General features: G+C 50.1%; 1 protein-coding gene across 1 annotated transcript in view; it reads left to right on the top strand.

Moving 5' to 3' along the window:
* Window positions 1–6,668: 6,668 nt before the first annotated feature.
* MMD2 (monocyte to macrophage differentiation associated 2) overlaps window positions 6,669–25,964 on the top strand; it is a 42,767-nt gene continuing 23,471 nt past the window's right edge. Inside the window, exon 1 of the mRNA XM_055340910.1 lies at window positions 6,669–6,741. Coding sequence (XP_055196885.1) covers window positions 6,695–6,741 — 47 coding nt within the window. The 5' untranslated portion in view covers window positions 6,669–6,694. The remainder of the gene's footprint in view (window positions 6,742–25,964) is intronic.

Here is a 25,964-nt window from a genome sequence, read left to right as displayed (position 1 = left end):
TGGGGAGAGCTTAAGTCTCTAAGGAGTTTGGAAGCAAAGTTTCCAGGACCTTGAGGAGCTAGCTGTTGTTAGGAAAAAGGCATTTATTACTGTCTAGTAAAACCCTAGTTGGGAGACCCTTCAGATGTATATCTATAGGCCATAGGCTTAGAGGATGATTGCTGACAAAAATTCCCTGGGGGAGGAGGTAAAAATAACAGAAAAAATTTCCAAAGAAATTTTTATATGTTGAAGGAGACTTACAGGGGCACCTGGGTGGCTCAATCAGTTAAGCATCTGCCTTCAGCTCAGGTCACACATGATCTCAGGGTCCTGGGACTGAGCCCTATATTGGGCTCCCTGCTCAGCAGAGAGCCTACTTTCCCCTTTCCCTACTCCTCCTGCTTGTGCACGTGCGTGCTCTCTCTCTGTCAAATATATAAATAAAATCTTCTTAAAAAAATAAAGGAGACTTCCAGGATCCTGACTTTGGGATAATGTTAAGGTAAGATTGCCTTTGGTCCTTAGCGAAGCATTCATGTGAAGGCAGTTGAGTTTCGAAAAGAAAGTCACTCAGACTGTCCCAAAGACTTGTCGATGGGCTGTAAGTTGTCGATGGCTGTAAGTTGCTGGGAAATTTATTTTTTTTTCTTTTGCCTTTGTTCCCCAAATAAGATCTTACTTGAAGGTACAGAGAGTGATGGAGAAACTGCAAAACCTTGAAAGGAGTAACATTTGCAAGTTTGTAGCTTGGTGCTGGAGGACAGCTTCAGTGTGGGTATCTGAGTTTCCACTATGTTTGCTGCCATATTCCTTGGGGTTTGAGGGGCTGATGGAGGATTTGAAAACTATTCCTGCCTGTCTGCTGAGTGCACTCCACTTTAACCTTGACCCCTATGGTCTTTTTTTTTTTTTTTTTTTAGATTTTATTTATTTATTCATGAGAGATGCAGAAAGAGAGAGAGAGGCAGAGACATAGGCAGAGGGAGAAGCAGGCTCCATGCAGGGAGCCCGATGTGGGACTCAATCCTGGGATCCAGGATCATGCCCTGGGCCAAAGGCGGATGCTCAGCCCCTGAGCCACCCAGGTGTCCAGACCCTTATGGTCTTAAATCCAATCCAGAGGTAGGTCTATTGGGTGGTGTTCGCAGAAAAGCATGGACAGTGAGATCTGGGAGGGGGCGCCCGACCTCACTGGGTCGGGGACCAGGGAAAGACTTATACCCTAGACCCGGATGGACTTCAGGATTGCCCAGCATACCTGTAAAACCATATAGGTACTTAGTGGCTCCCCAACCAACTGAGCCAGGGTCCCTGTGAAGGGGGCCCTGGCATCAGCACTGTTAGAAGCTTTGCAAAAAGTGCTGAAATTTGAGCACCACTGGCCCAAAGTCAGTGAAGTAATGTTCCCACGGCGTCCACGTTGCACCTGCTCACCTCTGGGCAAGTGTGGAGAGAGGGATGCATGCAAACCAGATTGATACACACAAAGAACCCAGCACAGGATCTTGATCTGTGATTCTTCTCCTGCTTCCCATTTTGCACATCAAAAAAAAAAATATAGCTAGCTGGTGGCAAAGCCACAGCCAGAAAAGTTATGTGTGTCAGCTGCCTACCATCCATTCATTGCCTGTCTACCCTGAGGTGACTGTTTACCTTGCACCTGGCCTTGCAGGTGGGTGGTCATGGTCCCCAAAGGTTAGGAGGTGGAGGGCTGGAAGTTGATCTCACAGCAGAGGACTGAGAAAGGACAATGAGCCACCCCCCACCCCCTTGCCAGCCAGGAACTGGCCTGACGACACATACTGTCCACCCATGTCTGACAACGCTGTTCTGTGACCCTGATACAGTGAGACAGAGAGCAAAACCAGCTTGAAAGTTTGTCTAACCACAGACCAAATTAAGGTCCCTGTGCAAAGCACAAAAATACCAAATATCTCTACTCTCCTGGCTAATCAAATGATTGTCACTGATTTGTCAATCACAGCTCCACCCTCACCCTGCACTTTCCCCATTCTAGGGAAGACTTATTAAGATATCCCATCAAGAATGAGTCCTGCTTCCTGAGAATATCTAAAAGCACAGCCCCTGGGACATCTGAGTGGTTCAGCGGTTGGCCGTCTGCTTTTGGATCAGGGCATGAACCTGGATTCCTGGGATCGAGTCCCACATCGGACTCCCTGCGTGGAGTCTGCTTCTCCCTCTGCCTGTGTCTCTGCCTCTGTCTCTCTCTGTGTGTGTCTCTCATGAATAAATAAATAAAATCTTAAAAAAAAAACGAAAAAATAAAAGCACAATCCTACTTCCTTGAACTCCCTCAAGCACTTAAGGCAAATACAAATTCTGTCATAAGTCCTTCCTGACCTCCCTGGAGGAGCTGCCTTCGGTTCCCCATGGTAGGCCCTCCTCCCCCCTGTAACCAGTCAATAAGCCTCCCCGCAGGTACGTCATCAGGCAGTGTTTGGCTGGTGGGTATGGACGGGATGTTTCTGTGGGGCCCTGGAGCTGGCACAAAAGGAAGGAGAAGACAGTTCCCTAAAAGCTCTTGCAAAGGAGACCTTTGAACTGGGTCAGGAAGAAGAAATAGAGACCTGGAAAAAAAAAAAAAGAAATAGAGACCTGCCAGACAACCTGAGGAAGAATGTCTGGGGGGTGGGGGTGGAGGGGATAACATCTGCATAGTCACAGAGTTCTAGAAAGCCATACATATTTGGGGAGTCTGTTTGGATTCATTTATTGGGTGTGGGTGAGGCTGTTTTATCCTGACTCTATCCTGAAGGCAAGGGGAGCCACTGAAGGGTTGTAGGGAGAGGAACTTAATCAGACTTGTGTTTCAGAAAGTCGCTCTGGTAGGGAGGGTTGGTGGCCTGGCGAGGCTGAAACAATGGGGACTTTGTTTCCAGACACTGCTAGGCACATAGTAGATGCCCGTGTCATATCTACTGATTGGGGACGGAAGTCACCAGGAGGGGGGAGGAGAATCAAGGCAGAGGGTGCCCTGGGGTCCTGGGGACGGATGGCAGAGGTTGGCTTCATGGGAGGGGATTGGTGATGTGGTCAGGGCTCCAGGGAAGGGGTGAAAAGCATGGGTGGTTGGGGGGGAGGTTTCTCTCCCTCCCTGCTTGCCACTCTTCCTCTTCAAAGAGCCAGGAAGATAGTAAGAGCATAATCAGTGTCCATTCAGGGAGATAGGTGTAGGTCTGTTGGCTTGGTGTGGGACAGCCTGCCTGAGAACGGCTCCTTGTCCATGAACTAGGAACATCTCCTCTCGTGCAGAGCTACAGAGGGTACTAAGGAGGTAGCACATTTCCAGTAAAAACGTCTGACCCAGGCTGCCTTTATTCCTTTGGTAAAGCTGCAAAGCAGGTGCTGTTACTTCCACTTTTTAAGTGGGGAAACCAGCCTCGTTGAGTGGGAAGCACCTGGGTTCAGCGCACAAAGCTAGATGGTGGTGGAGGTGTATCTTGGATCCTGGAAGGCTACCTTCAGAGCTCCCAGCCATGGCCAGCCTGGCCCAGGGGGTGTATGGGGTGGCCTAATGGGGAGGGGTCAGAGGAGTAGCAGCAGAGCCCCAGAGAAGATGAGTTGGGTTTTGGCCAGGAGCAGTTGGGGGGCTGGGCACTCAGGTGATCGTGAGTGGTTGCTATGGCAGGGGCTGTAGGTTGTATCTGGAGACGAGGCCACAGTGACCCCCTCCCAGGAGTGGTGATGGACAGGCTCAGTGACAAGCTTGGGGGTCCTGAGACCATGCAGTGAGCAGGAGGTGGGCTTGCATTAAAGGGAGAAGTCGTCAGGGAGCACTGGCCATGGTCAAGTGGGCACAGGTGGACTTCTGTTGGGGAGGGGGGCAGAACCAGAGGAGAGGGGAGGTGGGGTCCTGGAAGGCCCCAGGATCAGGAGCCCAAGGTTTGTCCAGTGGCTGCTGCCACCCCTGGTGCCCACCCTGTCTCCTTCACAAGCAGGAGTCAGGCCCTCAGTTGCCATAACAACTGGATCTCAGCAGTAAAAATAGTAACTTATTTCTTATTCAACTTTTTTTGTTCTTGGAGAAAAAGAAAATCCATTTCTAGGTTTGTTTCCCTTCAGGGGTCTCCTCTGGGGCCCGACTGAGCCTGTGGCCAAGACAAGCTGAAGGTCCTCGAGGGCTGGCTGGGGGCTGGGAGGAGGCCTGTGAGCCAGCAGCCTGGGGAGGTCTGCTCCCACACCTGTGGCTTCCCTCAGCCTCTGGGCAGCTGTGGTCAACGATTGATGCCTCAGGCCTGCCCTGGACTTCCCCAGAAGGGGCCTCAGGGAGATCAGGCCTCTGATCTCTTTCACTTTTAGAAAGCCAGCAGGGACCTTTTTGGGAATTAAAGTTGAGGGCTGAGGAGGAGGTATCGCTGGCATCTGGGGACAGTGTGTCCTAGTGGGGCTGATGATAAGGCTTAGGGACGGGGTCACAACAATGGTGATGGAGATCAAGGTCTGAGAAGAGGGGGATCCCTGGGTGGCGCAGCGGTTTGGCGCCTGCCTTTGGCCCAGGGCGCGATCCTGGAGACCCGGGATCGAGTCCCACGTCGGGCTCCCGGTGCATGGAGCCTGCTTCTCCCTCTGCCTGTGTCTCTGCCTCTCTCTCTCTCTCTCTCTCTGTGACTATCATAAATAAATAAAAAAAAAATTAAAAAAAAAAAAGGTCTGAGAAGAGGCCATGAAATGCGTGTTTGGAGTTCAGAGCCTGGGAAGCTGGGCTTCAGGGCAGCTCCTCTGGTTGTGTGACCTTGGGACAGTCCCCTGTTCCCTGTAGCCATGAGCCTCACCCGCTCTTAACCATGACCCCTGGCAAAAAGACATTTTCTATCCTGACCAGCACAAAAAATGTATATAAGACAACTGAAACAAAAGTTTCTTGAACATGACTTTCTCTCCCCTGGCACCATGCACTCTGGAAGGGATGTCTTCTCTGTTTCATTTCCAGTGGCTGCTCACTGCCCACCTGATTGACTTCCTGATCTTCTAGAGCCATGTTGCCCCACAGGACTTTCTGCGGTATTGGAAATGGTCCGATATAGCAGCCACTGGTCACATGTAGCTGTTGAGCACTTGCAGTGTGGCTTATATGACCAAAGAGCTGCATTTCAAATTGCATTTCCTTTTATTTAATGTAGAAATAAACAGACGCAGGAGGCTGGTGGCTGGCTATCATCCTGGAAGTCGCCGCTCTGGTAAGTCCAGATGAGCAATTCAAAACCTGCAGCTCCAAGGGACCTTCCAGCTCTTCCTTCCCAGCATCTCTTCACAGGGTGGGCTGGCTGCCCTAGGGGACTCTCTGATCCATCACATTCTATACGCCCAGACTTCCACTCTTGACCTCAAGATCACTTGGCCAAAACCCAACTCACATCTTCCCTCACCTCCCTGCAGCTCCTCCTCTGATCTCTTCCTCCTCCCTCCACATCCCCACCCAGCAGGGCCAGCCAGAAGCCCAGTGGCCACCCTCTATTTCTAATGCATCAGCAGGGTCTAGTGGATTTTACCTCATAAGCATCCCTAGATCCCTTTCCTGGTCCCCACCTCCAACCTGCCCTGGCCCCTCTGCAGCCTGTGAATACTTCTACCTGCAAGTCCCCACCAACACCAATGCCCGCCAAGTGGCTGCGCCCAACATCTGGAGGGCAGAAATGAATTCCATAGGGTCACTTTGCCATGGGTGGGATTATTTTCTGGATGTGTAGTAGGATCTCAAATAAAAAGTTGCTATAACAAATAGAAAGGAGCTGGGGTTTGAGGAGGAAAGGGAGAAGGAGGTGCTTGCCTTTCAGTTTGGTCCTCTGTCCTTCCACAGCCCCCAAAGGTGTCATCTGTTCTGCCTCCCACAGCCCCCAAAGGTGTCATCTGCTCCCGTGGGTGCTTTCCCAAAGCCCATAACCCAGGGCCAAGATCTCCTAAAGGAGAGAGCTGGATCTTGCACAAGATCAGAGAGGGGTGGGCAGATCCTGGGTACGCTGCAATCCCACAGCCAAATGCGTGTGTCCCTGCCTGGGGGTCGTGAGGGTCCCTAGAGTCATAGCCTCTGGAAGTGGAGAGGTTCCCCAGAGACTGCAGCCATTCCCGGGCAGATCCCCTGGGGCCGTCGCGCCTCGCAGGCGCTCGGAGGCAGGAGGCGCTGCCGCGGGGGGAGCGCTAGCTACAAGTCTACTCCCCGCCGGCCACGCCAGGGGCCTGAATGGCTGGCGCGCCAGCACTGTCCTCTCCCTTTCCAGCCCAGCCCCAGCCGGGGATGGGGGTGGGTGGGGGAGGCGGGGCAGCGGGGCTCCGTCTAGCAGGCTGTCGCCTCGCTCCGAAAACTACGGGAGGAGGGCACACCGGGAGAGGGGGTGCTGCAATCGGAAGCCCCCCCATCCCTCCCTCTCCCTCCTCCTCCGCGCAGCCACTGCTGGAGGGGTCCTCCGGGGACCCGGAGGGGGCCAAGGCCGCAGGGACTAAGGCGATTGGCCCGGAGCCCCCCCTCCCCACCCCGCCCCCGCCACCATCTGCTCGGGATTTGGCGTCGGCGTCTCGGGCTCAGGCTCGGCTCGCAGCCAGCTCGGGCTCCGCGCGCCCCCCGCCGGCCCCCGCCCCGCGCCCGCCTACCTGCTGCTCCCGCGCCCCCGCCTCCCTCTCTCCCTCCCTCCCTTCCGTGCTCCCTCCTAGAGCCGCTGGTCGGAGCCCCGGGCTGGGTGCTGATGGAATCGCCGCGATGTTCGCTCCCCGGCTCCTGGATTTCCAGAAGACGAAGTACGCTAGGTGAGGGTGGGGGCGCGCGGGGACGGGGACACCCGGGGAGGGGACGCGCGGGGAAGGGGACTTCCAGGGAGGGGGGCGCTCGGGGAGAGGACCGCAAGAGGAGGGGGCGCGGGAGGAAGGGGGCGCGCCGGGAGGGGGCGCGCGAGGAAAAGGGGATGGGACGGCACCAGGAGGGGCGCGCGGGGAAGGGGGCGCGCGGAGAGGGGGCACTCGGGGAGAAGGGGAGGGGACGGCACGGGGAGGGGGCGCGGGGAAGGGGCGCGCGGAGAGGGGCACTCGGGGAGAAGGGGAGGGAACGGCAAGGGGAGGGGCGCGCGGGAAGGGGGCGCTCGGAGAGGGGGCACTCGGGGAGAAGGGGAGGGGACGGCACCAGGAGGGGCGCGCGGGGAAGGGGGCGCGCGGAGAGGGGCGCTCGGGGAGAAGGGAGGGGACGGCACGGGGAGGGGCGCGGGGAAGGGGCGCGCGGAGAGGGGGCACTCGGGGAGAAGGGGAGGGAACGGCAAGGGGAGGGGCGCGCGGGGAAGGGGGCGCTCGGAGAGGGGCACTCGGGGAGAAGGGGAGGGGGCGCGGGGAAGGGGCGCGCGGAGAGGGGGCGCTCGGGGAGAAGGGGAGGGAACGGCAAGGGGAGGGGCGCGCGGGGAAGGGGGCGCTCGGAGAGGGGGCACTCGGGGAGAAGGGGAGGGGACGGCACGGGGAGGGGCCGGCGGGGAAAATGACACCCGGGAAGGGGCGCGCAGGGAGGGGACGCCTGGGGAGGGGTGCGAGTGGGGAGGGGCGGCCAAGGCTTTCTCCCAGCTCTGAGCCGCTGGGCTCGCTCCCCGCGCCGCCTAGGGAATTCGAGTTGATAAACGGACCCTCACCTCGGCCGGAAGAAACCAGAAAAGAGACTTCGTGGTTTTTGTGAGTGTCCGCGCCCCGCTTTGCGCCCCGGATCCGGGAGTAGCGCGGGTTCCCAGCGCCTCCTCTCCTAGCGGCGAGCCCTGGGGCGAGTCGCTTCACCTCCCGGAACCTCGATTTCCAGGTCGGCAAAACGGGGATAACGAACGCCCCCATCCCTGGGGACCTTGCGAAGCATTTTGCGTGGCGCCCGGAGCAGAGGAATCGCTCAGTTTTTCTCGGGCGTTTCTGTTAATGATGAGCGGTGTTAGCATGCACCCGCGGTGTCCCCCCCCCCCCCCCAGCGCTGCCCTCGCCTTCCCCGCACCGCCCCCGCCCCCGTCCCGGCTCCTCCCCCTCCCCCCAGCCTTCACCACCCCCAGAACAAGCTGGAGGAACGAGTTAAGTGCTCTTTTAAGGTGGAGAAACTTGAGGGTAGGACCCAGGAAGAGTTGCCTGTACTTCTTGACCTTTTCACAGTGTGAGGTCTGTGGTCACTCCTGAGCCTGTTTCTTCTAAAATGGTGATGGCAGATATTCCCACTGGATTGCTGAGTGGAAGGCGAGTCCCTGCTGCATTGATTACAAATTAAATGGGGGAGGTCTATCATTATTAATTTCCTGTAGGATTCTGTGGGGTCTGCTTGCCTGAAAGCTAGCTTGAAAACCCTTTCCTGAAGTTGCCTCCAGCCCCTAGAGGTCTTGAGGGGAGGACAAGCTGCACTTTTGCCTCCTGCCTGGGCATCGAGGGGGCCAGCCTGCCCTGCTGACTTTTAGCTCTCTGCCTCAGGTCTCCTGCTTCTGGGTGGAGTATGCAGGTGGTGAGTCTGAGATGGACTGACATTACTTTGATACCTGCATCTATGTGGCTCATTGTCTCCTGGCAGTTGCTGAGAGTCCCTGTCCCCCTGAGGTCTCCCAAATTCCGGTCAAATGGCAAAGCTTGATCACAGATGTCTAGGCTGAAAATGGCATGAGGCTGGGTGGGGTGGGTGGGGAGGCAGGACTGGGCTTTAACTGCTCAGTCTTAGCCTTCATTTCTGGGGGAGGAGGGAGTTGTGAATTCTCCTTCATAGAATTGGGGAGTCCCACTGGAAAAGGAGACACAGGGATCCCTGGGTGGCGCAGCGGTTTGGCGCCTGCCTTTGTCCAGGGTGCGATCCTGGAGATCCGGGATCGAATCCCACATCGGGCTCCCGGTGCATGGAGCCTGCTTTTCCATCTGCCTATGTCTCTGCCTCTCTCTCTTTCTCTCTCTGTGACTATCATAAATAAATAAAAATAAAAAATAAAAAAAAAAAAAGGAAAAGGAGACACATGGAAGAGTTCTTGTGGGTTTTCTTTGGGTTGGAAGGTAGGAAGGGCTGGCTGTCCAAATCCAGAGTCTTCTCTGATATGGGCACTTGGACTTTCAAAGGCTTGCTATTGTGAAGTACAATAAGTTGGTGGAGGGTTTGCTGGAAGGGAAGGCAAAGTCTGGACTAGAGGCCATAGATGCAAACATGCAGGAAAGGAGCTATAAAGCCTGTGCTATGGGCCTTTGCCTCTCCTGCACTTGCTGTGTGGTCTTGGGTAGGTGTCTCATCCTCTCTGAACCTCAGCTGGTTGATTTGTAAGGGTTGGTCTGAATGATCTGTAGATCTGGACACTGGTAATGCTCTCTCCAACTGGGATAGAGCTCTCCATCTGGGCCAGGGTCTGGATGAAGAGCTTTTTCCTTTCGTGCTTGGGCTGATGCAGTTTCTACAATGAGTCCAGTGGAAGTGAAGCACATGGATTAGAACTATTTCTGTTCCCTTTCTGCACCCTTACTGTGGTGCAGCCCACAAGTTAGGTTCTTAATAAAGGCTTCCTGATTGAGTGAATTTAATAGTATGACCCAGTGCTATCTGGAAGAAATGTCACACAAGCCACATATGTAGTTCTACATTTTTTAGTAGCTCTTCAGTTTAATGTGTGACTGATTTTCTATCTCATTGTCATTAAAAGGTTAAAAAACAGGTGAAACTAATTTTAAGAATATATTGTAGTTAATCCTTGATATGCAAACTGTTGTCATTTCAACATATAATCAATATAAATGAATTATCCATGAGATATTTTATATTCTCTTTTCACTGCAAATCTTTGAGATCTGTGTATTTTATACCCACAGCCCATCCCAGTTTGGATTAGCTGTATTTCAAGTTCTCAATAGCCACTTGTGCCTAGTGGCTGCCCAATTAAATAGCACAGGAATGTCTTTCCAGGGCAAGAGATGGGCATTTGTCTTAATTCCTTTGGCTACTTTAATAAAATATCATCAACTGGGTGGCTTATAAACAATAGAGAATTATTTCTCATAGGTTTGGAGGCTGGAAGTACAAGATCAGGGTACCAGGATGGTTGAGTTCTGATGAGAGACATCTTTTGGGTTATGAGCTACAGACTGTATCTTTGTGTAGTAGATAGAGAAGGAGCTACTCTCTGGCCTCTTCTTATAAGGCACTAATTTCATTCATGAGGGCCCCACCCTCTTGACCTAACTATGGCTTAAAGATCCTACCTCCAGATGCCATCACACCAGAAATTAGATTTTCACATATGAATTTTGGGGGAAGGAGAGGGGGAACCATTCAGCCCTTAACAGTGTTCCTAGTTAAATGCTGTGTGACACTGTAAAAAGATGCTTTCCATCTTTGAGCCTGTTTTTCAATGGATGGTGGGACTAGCCCATCTTTTAAGGTTCTAGCCTAGAACCCTTGAATGATTTACCTAGATCAAAATACTTATCATAAAGCTATAGGAATTAAAGACTGTGTCATGTTGGTGCGGGGCTAGGCAGATTGGCCAGTGGAACAGAATGGAGAGTCCAGAAGCAGATTCACACATATCAAAAAAATTTTAATTTTTGTGAAATGTGGCATTGCTGATTCACCAACTCAAGGATGGTCTATTAAATAAATGGTACTGAGACAACTGGTTATCCAGACAGAAACAGTGGAACTGGAGCTCTACCTCACACCATATAGAAAAAAGCACTGGATGGGTTAAAAATTTATAAGTGAAATTTAAAAAAAAAAACAACTTGAAACTTTTAGAAAATAGAAAGGACTAGCTTTTGGGTTTCAGGGTAGGTAAAGATATCTGAAGGCACAAAAAGGTTAAAACCATTAAAGAAAAGAGAGATAAAGTAGAGCATGTTAAAAATTATGAATTTCTATCCACTGAAAAATGCCATGAAGAAAATAGAAGATGAGCTATGAAGGACGTATTTGCAGCACAATTTAACCACCAAGGTAATTAACGTCCAGGAAATATAAAGAACTACAAGAAGAAAAAGACGAATAGAAAATGTGAAAATACAAATCGTTTTGCAGATAAACACAAAGAGAGAGAGGAGAGTACACAAATGAGCAGTGAGCATACAAAAAACTGCTCATTTTCATTGGACATCTACCCTGGAGAAACTTGTGCACAATGTGTGTCATTGGAAATGGACGAGAATTTTCTCAGCAGTATTGTTCATGATAAGGAAGGCTTGGGGACCTCCCAAACGTCAATGGTAGAGTAGTGTGCATCCCTATAATAGAATAATATCCTGCAGCGAGAGTACCTCCACTTTCAGGCAACAGTACAGATAAATCTTATAGACATGTTGAGTGATAAGCAAAACACAAGGAGAACTATGAATCCAGTCATTTGACGCTCAGGAATAGGAAGCCATCTGTTGTTTAGGAATGCAGAGGAAGGTATATGGAAAGCCAGAAAATGATTATTGCAAAATCAGCTCATTGGCTATCTCTAACGGGGGGGGGGGGCAGGTGCTTCTGGGTACACAGGGTGCTTCTGGTCCTAGCAGTGTTCTAATTCTTGACTTGGGAAGAAAACCAACCTGGATTCTATATGCCTTACAAGATAGCTTCCATTCCCCAGGGCGAGACTTACCCATGTGGCCACCTTCCTGCAAGGGGAGGCTGGGAAGTGTAGTCCTGCTGTCTTGTGCCCATTGCTGTCCAGAATAGCACCTGGCATCTGAATAGGTACCAATCAGATCTGGTGAATGACCAGTGGGTGTGTGACTTTGGACAAGCAAATTAACCTTTGAAGACCTTGGTCTGCTTTCTTGCTTTATTTTTTTTTTTAAGATTTTATTTATTTATTCATGAGAGACACAGAGAGAGAGAGGCAGAGACAGAGGCAGAGGCAGAGGGAGAAGCAGGCTCCATTCAGGGAGGTCAACGTGGGACTCGATCCTGGGGCCACGGGATCATGACCCGAGCCAAAGGCAGATGCTCAACCGCTGAGCCACCCAGGGGTCCCTGCTTTCTTGCTTTATTTATTTATTTTTATTTTTTTATTTTTTTTAAATTTTTGTTTATTTATGATAGTCACACACAGAGAGAGAGAGAGAGGCAGAGACACAGGCAGAGGGAGAAGCAGGCTCCATGCACCGGGAGCCCGACGTGGGACTCGATCCCAGGTCTCCAGGATTGCGCCCTGGGCCAAAGGCAGGCGCTAAACCACTGCGCCACCCAGGGATCCCGCTTTCTTGCTTTAATCTGACTTTATTTTTTAAATTTTTAAAAAAGATTTTATTTATTCATTTGAAAGACAGACAGATCCCAGGCAGAAGGGCAGAGGCAGAGGGAGAAGCAGACTCCCCTCTGAACATTGAGCCCAACGCGGGGCTCAGTCACAGGACTCTGTGATCATGACCTGAGCCAAAGGCAGATGCTTGACCAACTGATCCACCTAGGTGCCCCTTCTTTAATCTGACTTTAAGTGGGAGTCATTATAAAGCAGCATTGCAATTATAAGCGCAACATGTGCTCTTTGGGCAACGTTTTTTTAAATCAAGGGAAGTAGGTATAAAAATGAAAGCAACAGTCCCCCTTCATCCCACCATCTTAAGATCATCACCGTGAAATGTGCTGCTCGTTTGCTTGCTGTCCTTTTTCTGCAGAGACGCTGTAGCTAGCATTGTGTTGTAATTTTAAAAATGTGACCTGCTGCAAGCCTGTCTCCCTTGTCTTTAACAGTTATTCGCAACCCGAGTTTAATGTGTGCCTCATATTCCATCTCATCATCATCGAACACTGGTTTATTTTTATTATTTTCCACTTTCAGAGGCTTTCATTGCTTCCTGGAATCCACTTCTGTAAGTAACACTGCTGGGGAACATCTCTGCAGCAGGGCACCAGTGTCCAGGAGAATTCTCTGTGTGGACACATATTTGATCCATTGTCGATCCTGGGCATTAGCCACGTCCCATGGGTCACAAGTTTGACGTGATGCTCACTGACTGCCTAGTTATACAATGACTGGGGCATAGGGTGCCCCCAGAACGGCCTCATCGCATAGTTCTTGCCACAGGCTTGAAGTTGTTCCTAAGGCCACAGGAGGGTCAGGCCCCGCTCATCCTGTAGTGGTGTTCTTGAGAAGCTGAAGGAGCCTGGAGCTTGAGTGCTGATTCTGCTCATCTCTTTGCTGGGTTCTCTTGCATAGGTAACTTAATCACCGAGCCATGCTATCGTCCTTGTACTGGAGGCTAACATGGGTTGGTAAAGCATACAGTGGCCCTGGTAGGCTTTCTGTACATTTAGGTCCCCATCTTACTACCTGACATCCCTTCAAGGTCACTTAGGACCAGTCCTATTCCAGCTCAGAAATTCTGAAAGTCATGGGTCTCATAAACACTTTTTTGTTCTTTAAGTGATGAAGATATATATGAGAAGCATCCAGTGCGGGTATACAGTTGGTGCTCCAAAGTGGTGGTTATTTCTGCAAGTGATTGTTATTCACAGCCTCTTTCCAGGGAGAGTTTGAAGCGCTCTGTACAAAACAAGTTTCTCAAGATCCACGGGGCTGTTGGAGAACCCTTCCATCTTGGCAAGGCTTGTGCTGATGTCAGAGGGTCCCTGTGCGTGGAGAAGGGGTGGCGAGGAGGGGCTCCCGGGTGCTCTGTCTTGCTGGGCTACTGTGGGCAGGCCAGTTCTGGGCTTCATGGAATAAGAACCTCGTGTCAGGCCTCATGCCTAGCACCTTCTGTTTACCACCCGTATTTGGTTTGCCCGTAGTCATGGACCACATGGTCAGGCTCACACCTGGACTGTGCTTTGCTTTTCTGCCTCCCACACCACCATGGGGATAATAATCCTCCTGATCACCTGCGTTTGTGGAGTAGGGCCAGAGCTCGTGCGATTGTCCTCGCTGGACACAGGGACTAGAATCCTGAGTCCTCCCTGCTGCCCACAACCTCGCAGGGTCTGGCAAGGCTCGCAACACACCACCCGTGCAGCCGCCTTCATTCATGGACAGGCCCGCCCCAAGCATTTGCGGGGCTGGAGCGAGTGTCCCAGCAGAAGCCCACACACCATATGTCTGAATATTTAAAGTTAAAAACCCAGCTAACAAGCTTTTCGGCAAAATGGGTTCTGTCCTCCTTGGCAAATATACTTCTATAATGACAAAAATGGAACACTCTAAAACGTGGCTGTCATATGATTGAAGGCTGGCCACTATCAAAGGCAGCTGAATTTAGTTTTTTCACGTGTGTCTTGGCATTTATGGCTGGGCCAGCAATGCTTGGATGAGCAATAAGATAAAGGTATACATAATTTATTCATTATGGTATATTTCATACCAGTTATTTTTCTCTTCATTGCAGCAAAATCACAAATTATATTATTTATATTAAATATTTTCACTTAAATTGGGGTCTAATTGATCATCTAAAGTTGTGCAGTCCAGGGCTGTCACACTAGCCACCTGTGGCTGTTCATTTATTTATTTAAATTTTTACTTATTTATTCTTTTTAGTAGGTTCCACGCCCAGTGTGGAGCCCAACACAGGGCTTGAACTTGTGACTGTGAGATCAAGACCTGAGCTCAGATCAAGAGACAGACACTTAACTGCTTAACCAACTGAGCCACCTAGGTGCCCCTACCTGTGGCTATTTAAAATCAAATCTAGGGCAGCCCGGGTGGCTCAGCGGTTTTAGTGCCGCCTTTAGCCCAGGTTATGATCCTGGGGTCCTGGGATTGAGTCCCATATCCAGCTCCCTGCATGGAGCCTGCTTCTTCCTCTGCCTGTGTCTCTGCCTCTCTCTCTACCTGTGTCTTTCATGAATAAATAAATAAAATATTTTAAAAAAATTCAAATCTGGGATCCCTGGGTGGCGCAGCGGTTTAGCGCCTGCCTTTGGCCCAGGGCGCGATCCTGGAGACCAGGGATCGAATCCCACGTCGGGCTCCTGGTGCATGGAGCCTGCTTCTCCCTCTGCCTGTGTCTCTGCCTCTCTCTCTCTCTCACTGTGTGCCTATCATAAATAAATAAAAATTAAAAAAATTCAAATCTAAATTCGTAAAAATTAAATAAAAATAAAAAGTTAGTTCCTTGGTTGCAGGGGCCACATTCAGGTGCCCAATAGCCACATATGGCCAGTGGCCACCGTATTGGACAACACAAGACTTACATTTCAGTTGTTGCAGAAATTTTTCTTGGAGAGCACTAGTCTAAAGGATGAAAATGTAAAACGTAATTTAAAAAATACCCTACAAGGGACAACTGGGTGGCTCAGTGGTTGAGCATCTGCCTTGGCTCAGGTCATGATCCTGGGGTCCTGGGATCGAGTCCTGAATCGGGCTTCTGGCAGGGAGCCTGCTTCTCCCTCTGCCTATGTCTTTGCCTCTCTCTGTGTGTATCTCTCATGAATAAATAAAATCTTTAAAAAAATAAAAAATACCCTACAAATGTAAATTAAACCAAAAGTAAAAAATCGAAAAAAAAGTTACTTATTTTTATTCTAGAGCATCCAGAATTTTCTTAAATTTGAAAGGCAAAATACAAATGAAGATTAATAAGTATAAAACTTAAAGTCAAAAAGCACTTACGTAAAATATTTAAGTAGAGCTGAATTTTTAAAAAAGATTTTATTGATTTATTCATGAGAGACACACAGAGAGGCAGAGAAGACACACAGAGAGGCAGAGACCTAGGCAGAGGGAGAAGCTGGCTCCCTGCGGGGAACCCGATGTGGGACTCGATCCCAGGACTCCAGGATCACGCCCTGAGCCAAAGGCAGGCACTCAACCGCAAAGTCACCCAGGTGTCCCTGAAAATATTTTTTAAAGATTATTTATTTGAGAGAAAGAGTGTGTGCACAAGCTGGGGGAGGGGCAGAGGGAGGAGAAGCAGACTCCGCATTGGGTGGGGAGTCCAATGTGGAACTTGATCCCAGGACCCTGAGATTGTGACCTGAGCCAAAGGCAATGCTTTACTGATGGAGCCACATAGGCACCCCAAGCTGAAATATTTTTATTTTTATTTTTTTTGCAAATGCAATTGAATCTCCTCTTATGAAAAGGAAACCCTTCACATCTAGAGCTCAGTGCTAGTGGCCTAGTGGCCAAGGTAAAGAGTAGGAATCGTGCCTATGCCAGACACGTCTGGCCCAGACATATGCAGGTTCAGGGCTGATACGAATTTGTCCTTCTTGCACAGTGCTCCTGCGCTGCCATGTACACCTCTTGGGAATTCCAGGGCAGTTCCTGAGTGGCTCGGAAACCCGGAACCACAGGAGGCGTGAGAGGTGGAGGCTGAGACTGCTGGGCAGTGACTCTCGGGTGGAACCCGTGGTGCCATGGCACCAAGAGCAAGGCTTTGACAGATGGGTTAATGTGTCTTCCCGCTGACCTCAGCACTGGGACTGCCTGCACCCTCCCCTACAATGCCGGCCATGGTGTCACCCATAGACCTCCATGGCATGTGGATGTGATCTTTTTTTTTTTTTTTCCCTTTCTTAATGTGGTAAAGGTTACATAACATTAAGTTTACCATTTTAGTCTCTTTTAAATGTCCAATTCAGGGGCATAAAGCACATTCACCTTGCTGTGCATCATCACTACCACTCTGTTCCCATCAAATACCCCCTCCCCACATCCCCTCCCCCAGGCCCTGGCACCATCGTCTACTTTCTGTCTCTGAGTCTGATGATGACTCTGGGGACCTCTTGTAGGTGGAGTCATACATGTTTGTCCCTTTGTGACTGGCTTATTTCATTTAGCATAATGTCCGCAAGGTTCATCCCTGTTTGGGTGTGTGTCAGAGTTTCCTTCCTCTTTAAGGCTGAGTCGTATTCCACTGTATGGGTTTACAGCTGTCTTTGGTTTTGAGGACCTGGGATAAGAGATGTGGAGAAGACCTTTCCTGGGGCCTGCCTGGGTTAGTTATAATGTGGATGTCTAGGGTGACGGCTTGGGCTGTGCCAGTGACGAGCACTGGATCCCCTGTGACCAGGGTGCCTGGTGCTTCTGTAAGTCAGTTTGTGGGTATTCATGAGAGCAGGACCCTCCAAAGCCATTCCAGAGCATACTCCATGGATCAGTAACGTTGGTGTCACCTAGTGCTTGTTAGAAATGCAGGATCTCGGGCTCTGTCCCAGACGTATAGAAGCTCATAGTTTAGGGGAGGACTCAGTTTCCTAATAACACCATGTGAATTAATGCAGAATTGAGATATTGACAAGCATGCAGGAAACCAGGGGTACAGTTTCTGCTCACGTGCCTGGGTGAAGGGGTCTTGAGGGTCAATCAGGTGCTCTCAGTTGTAAGTAACAGAAAGCCTCAGTTTGAGCTGGCTTAGATGAGAGAGAGGGAAGGAGAGATGGAGAGAGAGAGAGAGAAAGAAGGGGAAGGAGGAGGAGGAGAGAGAGAAGGAGGATGAAGACAAGGAAAGGAAGAAGGAGGAGAAAGAAGGGAACACCAGAAGAAAGAAATGAGTTAATGTCCAGAACTGAGAAGTTCAGGAGTGTCTGGGTTCAGGTAAAGCTGGATCCAGGGTCTCTTTGTTTCTGGGCTCTGTTTCCTCTGGTGGCTGCATTCTCTGGACTGCTCACAGCCCTTGTAGACCAAGAATTTCTCTTTCCCGGCAGAATCACCACCGTCCTGGAATCGAGTCTCTGTGCCTTGGCCTGGATTGCATGCCCACCTTTGAACCTATCACCGGGGTCAGGGGAAGGGCCTGCCAAGTCTAGGTCCTTTGGAGCTTGGAATTTGGAAGTCAGGCATGGCTTGGGTGGTGGTGGGGTGTGGCTCTACTTGAGCCCAGTGGAGTGAGAGGAGGAGGGTGTGGCCCAAAAGGAAAGAGTGCTGTTATGAGACGGGGTAGATGCTGGACGTGACAGGAGAAGCGAAGGACAGCTTGTGACTTTTGGCCCTTTGGGGTGAACAGGAGTTCTACAGGAGGCTGGGAGAGGGAAGAGCACTATGAGGGCTGCAGGAATGGGTTCCCACTATGAGGGAAGAGTCTGAGGCTGGGCTCAGATCCACTGGAGGGGAGGATGCCGGGTCTGGCCCCCAAGTGCCCGGGCATTTGCCCAGCAGCTGGCCCTTCCCCTGTGGGCTCTGGGGCACTACTGAGGCTTTTATAATGAGTGGCAAGGTTTTGGTTCCAGAAGGAACCAAAGAGGCCACTCCAGAGACTGCAGCTGCAGGGAGCATGGAGACCCCAAGGGGCTCCCCAGCAGTGGGGGGGGGTCTGCTTGTTGCATCTCCTGACAATGGGACAGTTCCTTGCCTACATGTCCCTTGACCCCAAAGCCTTCACTATGTGTGAATGTAGTACCAGGGCTGTCTCTTATGGGATGAAATTTAAGAAAAGAGACTCAACCTTAAAAGGGAAGGAAGTTCTGATACTTGGCTGTAGCAAGCATGAACCTTGAGGACAGTATGCTAATAAGCTGATAACACAAAAGGACAAATGTGTGAGTCTAGTTCCATGAGGTCCCCAGAGTTGTCAGACGCACAGAGACAGCAGATGGTGGTATGAGTTGGGGGGGTGCTGGGAGGAGGGGCTGGGGGTCAGCATGTAACAGGGACAGAGTCTCAGTGTGGGGGGCATGGAACGTTCTGGAGCCGGCCAGTAGTGGTGGTGGCTGCATGACAGCATGAATGTGCTCAATGCCCCTGAACTGGGCATTGAATAGTGGTTAAAACAGTAAAATTCTATGTTGAGAGTCTTTTACCACAATGAAAAAAATAATAAGAGAAATAAAACCTAGCTGAACACGGTGATGTATGCAAGTCATTGATTAAATGCAAGGGGAAAGAGGGGGAAGAAATGGGAACATTGGTGTTGATGCAATATTATTTCACATGGAGTCCATATTCTGATTTTGCCAGCTTGCCCCATCACTGTGCCAGCTACCAGAATCTGACTCAGGGTGCCCTGCATTGTCTCCTTAGCCTCCTCGAATCCAGAATTCATCTCCCGTCTTCCTCTGTCAGGCATCCGATGGTCTCGGAGGTGTCCAGGCGAGTCACTCTGTGGGCTGCCCCAAGGTGGAGGTCCCTGGGCTCAGTTCGGGGTTTCCTGGTTAGATTGAGGCTCTGCGTTTTTGGTAGAAGTGATGCTGGTCCTTCTAGGTGCCTCATAACTGGTGGGAGATGTCCGTCTGTCTTTCAGGGTGCTATAGACTGGGATTGCCCACTCACATGGATGTCCTCCAGGTTTTCTCTCTGTAAAATTATTGTTTGTTTTGGTCACCAGTACTATGTGGGGGGAGGGAGTATTTTGAGATTGTATGAATATTCCAGTCCTCACGTAGTGAAAACTTTCATTCATGAAAGTAGAAAGAATAATGAACCTCTGACACCCGAAAGCCTGAACTTAACAATTATTAACATTTTGCCAAATTTGCTTCATCTCTGCAGAAGTATTTGAGGACAAATCCCAATGGTGTGACTTCAGTTCACATCTTTAACTGGTGAGGACAGTTTTTCCCTAACCACTAGACCCCTGTCTCACCTGTCAGTATTGACAATAATTCCCTGGTGACCTAAAAAAAAAAAAAAAAAAAAATTCCCTGGTGGTATGGAGCACTTGAATTGTACTTTTTTTTTTTTTTTAAAGATTTGATTTATTTATTCATGAGAGACACAGAGAGGGAGAGAGAGAGAGAGAGAGAGAGGCAGAGGGAGAAGCAGGCTCCATGCAAGGAGCCCAACATGGGACTCGATCCCGGGTCTCCAGAATCGCACCCTTGCCTGAAGGTGGTGCTAAACCACTGAGCCCCCAGGGCTGCCCTGTACTTTTGTTTTTTAAAGAATTTATGTATTTATTCATGAGAGACACACACAGAGAAGCAGAGACATAGGAAGAGGAAGAAGCAGGCTCCCCACGAGAGAGGAGGACCCCGAGGTCACGACCTGAGCCAAAGGCAGACACTCAATCATTGAGCCACCTAGGTGCCCCTGAATTATACATTTTTATTTAGTTTTTTAAAAAAAGATTGTATTTATTTATTCATGAGAGATACAGAGAGAGAGAGGCAGAGACATAGGCAGAGGGAGCCCGATGTGGGACTTGATCCCGGGACTCCAGGATCACACCCTGAGTCAAAGACAGACTCAGACAGGCTCAACCGCTGAGCCACCTAGGTGTCCCCAGTTTTTATTTTTAGAGAAGGTGTATTTACTTGACTACATATGGCTCGTGCTGTGTCAGATAGCATAGCTATAGAGGCTAGATTAGGTTTAGAATCCATGTTCTCGGCAAGAAAGGTGAGAAACTTTATGTTGCATCTGTCCAAGGGGGCACAAGGCATCTGACTGTCCCATTTCCGGTGATGCCCAGATTGCTCTTGGGATCCCCCGGCTCCTTTTGAATATCTGGTTGCTCAGCAGCCCCCCAAACTTCTCTGCACTTAGTGTACCAAAGTGGTGGGATCTTCATTATTATCCAAGACAGAGCCAAGGTTCATTTCTTGCCAAGAAAGCCCTCCAGAGGAAGGAGTGGATGAGTCTGTTTGTAGTGTAGATGTTCTTAGGATATGTGGATGGTGTTTTGGGCTCCATGAACCCCTGGGGTGGTGCACCCACTCTGTGCACACACATGTGTGCATCTTGCCCCAGAAAGGTATAGATCTAGATCTCCCAGAAGGCAGCTACCTTGCTCAGGAATGGGTGCCCAAATCCTGACCGTAGGGGATGGGGTTGGTCTGAAATCCAGCTTCAGCCTATTCCAGGGCACTCTGCTTTGGAGTTTCCGTGGCCCTACCATTGGCCATTGGTGGAGCTGGGCTGTGCCAGGGCATGGGGCACTGTGTTGGCAGGGATGGTTATTCAAGGCCTCTGCTATGTTGCATGGCCCAGGAGTGGCTACTCCTCACTCAGGGAATAGCACGAGCCTTGAGGATGCTATTTCCTGTGAAAGCATCCTGTGAAGGCTCCTGGATGCCCCAGCCTTCCAGCGGGAGGTGGAAGGGTGAGGCATTGAGGTTGGCCCCTCATTGTGGTGCCAGAGGTGCTTTGCTGCCTCCAGGTGAGGAAATCAAGGGCCAAGGGCTTCCGGGGGCAGGGGAGAAATTTACTGATTTTCCTCACAAGTTCCCTCTGGCAGATTCCTGTTTGGGACATGCCTCTGAGAAGGCCTGTGATTTGGGAAGAGTGTTTTGCTGCCCCGAGGAGCGAGGGGGTGTGAACGAGCCTTGCAAACTGTGGAGTGCTGTACTCACAAGCCTTCTGGTATCATAGCACCGTCCCCAGCTGGGACCCGAGGCATTCAGAAGCAACGTCCCTTGCTTGCCCCTGGGGTTTGTGGCTGGCATCTTCAGAAGCCAACTCTGCCCTTATTTGGGTCTCCCCAGGAGCAGACCCGGAAAAAAGGATCCAAGGGCAAGGAGTGTGTTTGGGAGGTGATCCCAAGAGACATGAAGAGAGTAGGGAATGAGCACAGGGAAGGGTGCGGAGCCACCAAAGGGTTTATTTTATTTTATTTTTTATTTATTATTTTTTCACCAAAGGGTTTATTAAGAAGCAAGCTGGTTCTGCTTGGGAGACGTTGTGGGGCATGTTTTGGCATTACCCCTCTGGGCACAGAGGCCTGGCACTTTCCTCAGCTCACCGTGGCATTGGCAGAGGCTGATTGCCATGAGCATTAACTCTCGGACACTGGGTGGGGGGTGGGCTTTCATCAGCCTCTTGTTGCTAGGACAGTGGAGGTGGCTCCCCAACCCGGCCTAGGATTTCTGGTTCAGAAGGTGTCTCACCTGCTGTCTTCCAGCAACTTCGGTGAGGCAGGGTGGTGCCTACTTTAGAGATGGGGACTCATCCCAGAATAGGGGAGGTTCCCCCCTGGAGCCACAGAGGGGTTGTGAGCTGGAGCCTGGGGGCTGCCCAGGTCTGTCCGGCCAGTACTACCAGGTACAAACCTCCAGGGGGCGCTGTCCACATGAAATGCCTCAGGAAGACCTGGAGGGAGTTCCTGGGACCAGGCATAGGGTCCAGTCTCAGCCCCTCCCACCCCTTCCTGCTCCTGGCTCTCTCTCCCCTGGGATTTTGATCTTGAGACCATTGTGGGGTGGCGTAAGCCCAAAAACTGTTTCCCAAAGCCTGAGCCAAGATGCTGTCTGCACCCAGGAGGAGCCTGAATTCATGAATGGACACAAAGGAAGTGTCCTGGGGCCAAGCTGGAGAACGGGGAGGCTTTCAGGGCCCAGGGCCAGCTTGGCTGTGGGCGGTCCTTGCTGCTGTGGGACAGACAGACAGACCCTCTTTGTGTGGAAACCTGGACAAATCTCTTTAGTCCTCTGTCGTGGGATCCCAGGGCTGCCGCTGCCAGGCACAGCCCCGTCCGGAGAGGGGGGTTGGCCGCAGTAGTTTTCCTGGGTCTGTGCTCATGTGGGAGAGGTGGACTGCTTCTCTCTGGGGGCTACAGCACTGCCCCCAGGCTGGGAGGAGAGGGAGAGACTGCAGAAGCTTGAGGCTGGGCCTCACCCCTCTAGCCTGAAAAGGAAGGGGCAGGAGGGGAGACAAGCAGCTGGGATGTGCTGGGGGGTATCCAGGTGGTGGGGACCCAGCAGGTCAGGCTGCTTAGGCCCTGCCTGAGGCAGATATGGTTGAGAAAGCATACTTTTCTCTTTTTTTAAAAAAAGATTTTATTTTATTTATTTTTTAAAGATTTTATTTTTTTGAGAGAGAGCGCAAGCATGAGCCAGGTAAGGGGCAGAGGGAGAAGCAGGCTCCCTGTGGAGCAGGGAGCCTGATGCAGGTCTTGATCCCAGGACCTGAGCTGAAGGCAGATGCTTAACTGACTGAGCCACCTAGGCACCCATGTTTTAACCATTCTTAAGTGTATACTTCAGGGGAATTGAGCACATCCACACTGTTGTGCAACCATCACCACCATCTGGCTCCAGAACCCTTCATCTTCCCAAACCGGGGTTCCCATTACACACCATTCCCTCCCCCTAACCTCCAGCACCAGCACCTACTTTCTGACTCTGTGTTTTTGGTGACTCTAGGGATCTCATATATATAGAATCTTTCACACTTTGTCCTTTTTGTGTCTGGCTTATTTCATTTAGGGTAATGTCCTCAAAGATCATCCATGTTGTTTGTAGCAGGTGTCAGAATTTCTTCCTTTTTAAGGCTGAAGGATATCCCATTGTATGACTGGACCACATTCTGTTATCCATTCATCTGTGATGGACACTTGGGTTGCTTCCACCTTTTGGGTCCTGTGAATCATGCTGCTGTGGATGTGGCTGTGCAAACGTCTCTTCAGTTCCCCGCTTTTGATTCTTCTCCTAGAAGTGGAGTGGTTCTATGTGTTTAATTTTGGGGGGACCTCCCCTATTGTGTTCCAGAGCGGCTGCACCATTTACATTCCTGCCAATTTCTCCACATCCTCGCCAACCCTTGCTTTCTGGGTTTTGGATAGTAGCCACCCTTATGGATGTGGAGTGGTGAGGCCTGATTTTGAAAGCAAACCTTCTTGCCTTATCTAAGCACATTATGGCACCTGTTCTGGAGGTGACATGGGAGGCAGAGAGGGATCCACCAGTACTAAGCACCTGCTGTGTGTGGGAAGTTCACATGGTACGTCTCCTCCTCTGTGAGATAGGTGCCATCATCCTCTGAGACCACAGGCCTCATGGTCAGACAGTTCTGGGTCTCAGTTTCCTCAGCTGAAATGGGGCTTATAATAGGACCTGTCTTTTTGGTCGTGAGGATTCATAGTAACAGAATTATTAATGTGGGTCACATGCTAACAAGTGCTGAGTGCTGTGCTTGGATGAACCCGTTTCATCCTTTTATAATGCTCTGAGGTGGGTGCTGAGGTTCTCCCCATTGTTCAGATGAGAAAACTGAGGCCCAGGGAGCTTTAGCAGCTTGCACATGGGCTTGTGGCTAGAATGGTTGGTGCCAGGGTTGAAATATGAATAGTCTGACTCCCTGAGCTGCTTATTTTAATTGTAAACTCTAGTGTATGCTCAGAGGTGGTAGGAGGAGGGTATAAACCAAAGCAGAGGCATAGGGAGAAGAGGAGATCCCCAGGCCTGAGCAGGGCAGCAGATGAACAGCACCTTACAGTGTAGAGCACTTTTACCTGGGTGCTGGGAGTTCCAGGCTGAGCCTCCGAGCAGCCCTGCAGCAGGTGAGTAGTTCCTCTGAGCAGTTCCACACAGGATGGCCCTGTGACTGCGTTTGGGATGGGCGAGCAGGCTGGGCTCTGACAGAGGAACTCTCTCCTAGTTTTGGAGTCACGGGATCATAATAACTCCTGCATTTGGAGTGTTCACCAGGTCCAATCAGAACTGCTTCCAAAGGCTGTCCTCTTTCCACTGTTCCCCACTGCCCGTCCAAACCCTGGAAACCCAAGCATTTACCACTTTAAGAAAGGACTGGGACAGGCACCTCCTAGGATTCCAGTGCTGTATTAGCCAGGACACTGAGCCTCAGCAAAGCATAATTTACTTGAAGGAAACACTTGAAAGCGTTTTGGTGTTCACCTTGGAAGGAGGAAAGGAAAACAGATTTTCTACCACCCATCATTCTGTCCATTCAGACAACTACGTGTCTACTTCTACTTATTTTTCTACCAAGCTACGTGCCTATCTTTCCTACTCACATACTCATCCACCCACCCCTCCATCCATCTCCCCACTCATGCCTTCATCCATCCGTCCCTCCCTCCTTCCCTCCATCTGTCGATCCCATTCTTCCCCCAGCCATCCCCTCAGTCATTCCCCCATTATCCCCCATCTATCCATTCCCCATCCATCCCCTCATCCATCCATCTTCCTGTCCCCTGATTCAACCGTCCATTCGTCCTTCCAGACAAATATCTAGGTATCGAAAAGTTGCAAGAAAAGTTCCATGAAAGTCTGAGTGCCATTCACTTAGAGTCACCGGATATTAACCTTTTGCAATGTTGGCTTTATCACTTCCTCTTCTCTCTGAACCTTTTAGGGTGAATTGCAGACATCCAGACACTTCATCCTCAAACATGTCAGCACATATCTCCTAAGGAAGGACAATCTTCCCCATAACCGGGACACACTTATCTCTCCCAGAAATCCAGCATATTATACAATACTGTGATCTGATGGGCATTCCATCTTTGTCTTCCCTCAAAACCCTTAAACGAATTCTTAAGAGAAAAAGTATCATCAAGGGTAAATCCAACGCCCTCCCCACAAATAATGTATTTCATTTTTGTGCATTTACATGTCTTCTTCCATCCATACATGTTTCAGCCTTATTATAATTATAATGAGTTATATATTCTCTTCTTCCCTCTTGATAGATATTTGGCAAACATTTCCTGTGTCATTATGCACTTATAAAACTTACTTTTAGTTACACAAATAAAGCTTGAATATAATCTCCTAGAAATTCAAACAGTACAGGTCAATTGAAAATCTCCTTTATGGGCAGCCTGGGCGGCTCAGCGGTTGAGCAGCTGCCTTTGGCGTGATCTCGGGTTTGGAGAATCAAGTCCTGCATCCAGCTCCCTGTGAGGAGCTTGCTTCTCCTTCTGCCTATATCTCTGCCTCTCTTTCTGTCTCTCATGAATAAATAAAATAAAATCTTTTTTTAAAAAAGAAAATCTCCTTTAATCCCCCACCCGATCCTATTAAAAAAAAAAAATAAAGGGCAGCCAAAGTCTCCTGTGACTAGAGACCCAACTCTATCCATCTCTCCTCTTTTTTTGCAGTCATCTCTTTATGCGTTTACCACTAACCTGTTGTTAGACATTCAGATTAATTCCTGTTGCTAGTATTTGTCCAGTTCTGTGTTACTCACCGTGTAGCAGCTTGGGCTTTTCATTCATAATCTTGGCTGCCTGTTGCAGTCACCCAGCAGCTTTAATACGATGCCTGGGTCCCAGCCCCCGAGACACATTCTAGGTTATTTGATCTGGGATATAGTTGGGGCATTGGCATATTTATAATCTTCCCAGGTTATTTTTTTCTTAGCATTAAAAAAAATTAAGGCAAAATCGACATATAAAATTTGCCATTTTATTTATTTTTAAAAATTTTATATTATTTTAAAATAGACTCCACACCCAGTGTGGAA

Source organism: Nyctereutes procyonoides, unplaced genomic scaffold (genome assembly GCF_905146905.1).
Source record: "Nyctereutes procyonoides isolate TBG_1078 unplaced genomic scaffold, NYPRO_anot_genome, whole genome shotgun sequence".
Taxonomy (NCBI): domain Eukaryota; kingdom Metazoa; phylum Chordata; class Mammalia; order Carnivora; family Canidae; genus Nyctereutes; species Nyctereutes procyonoides.
This window is presented reverse-complemented; position numbering and strand designations above follow the sequence as displayed.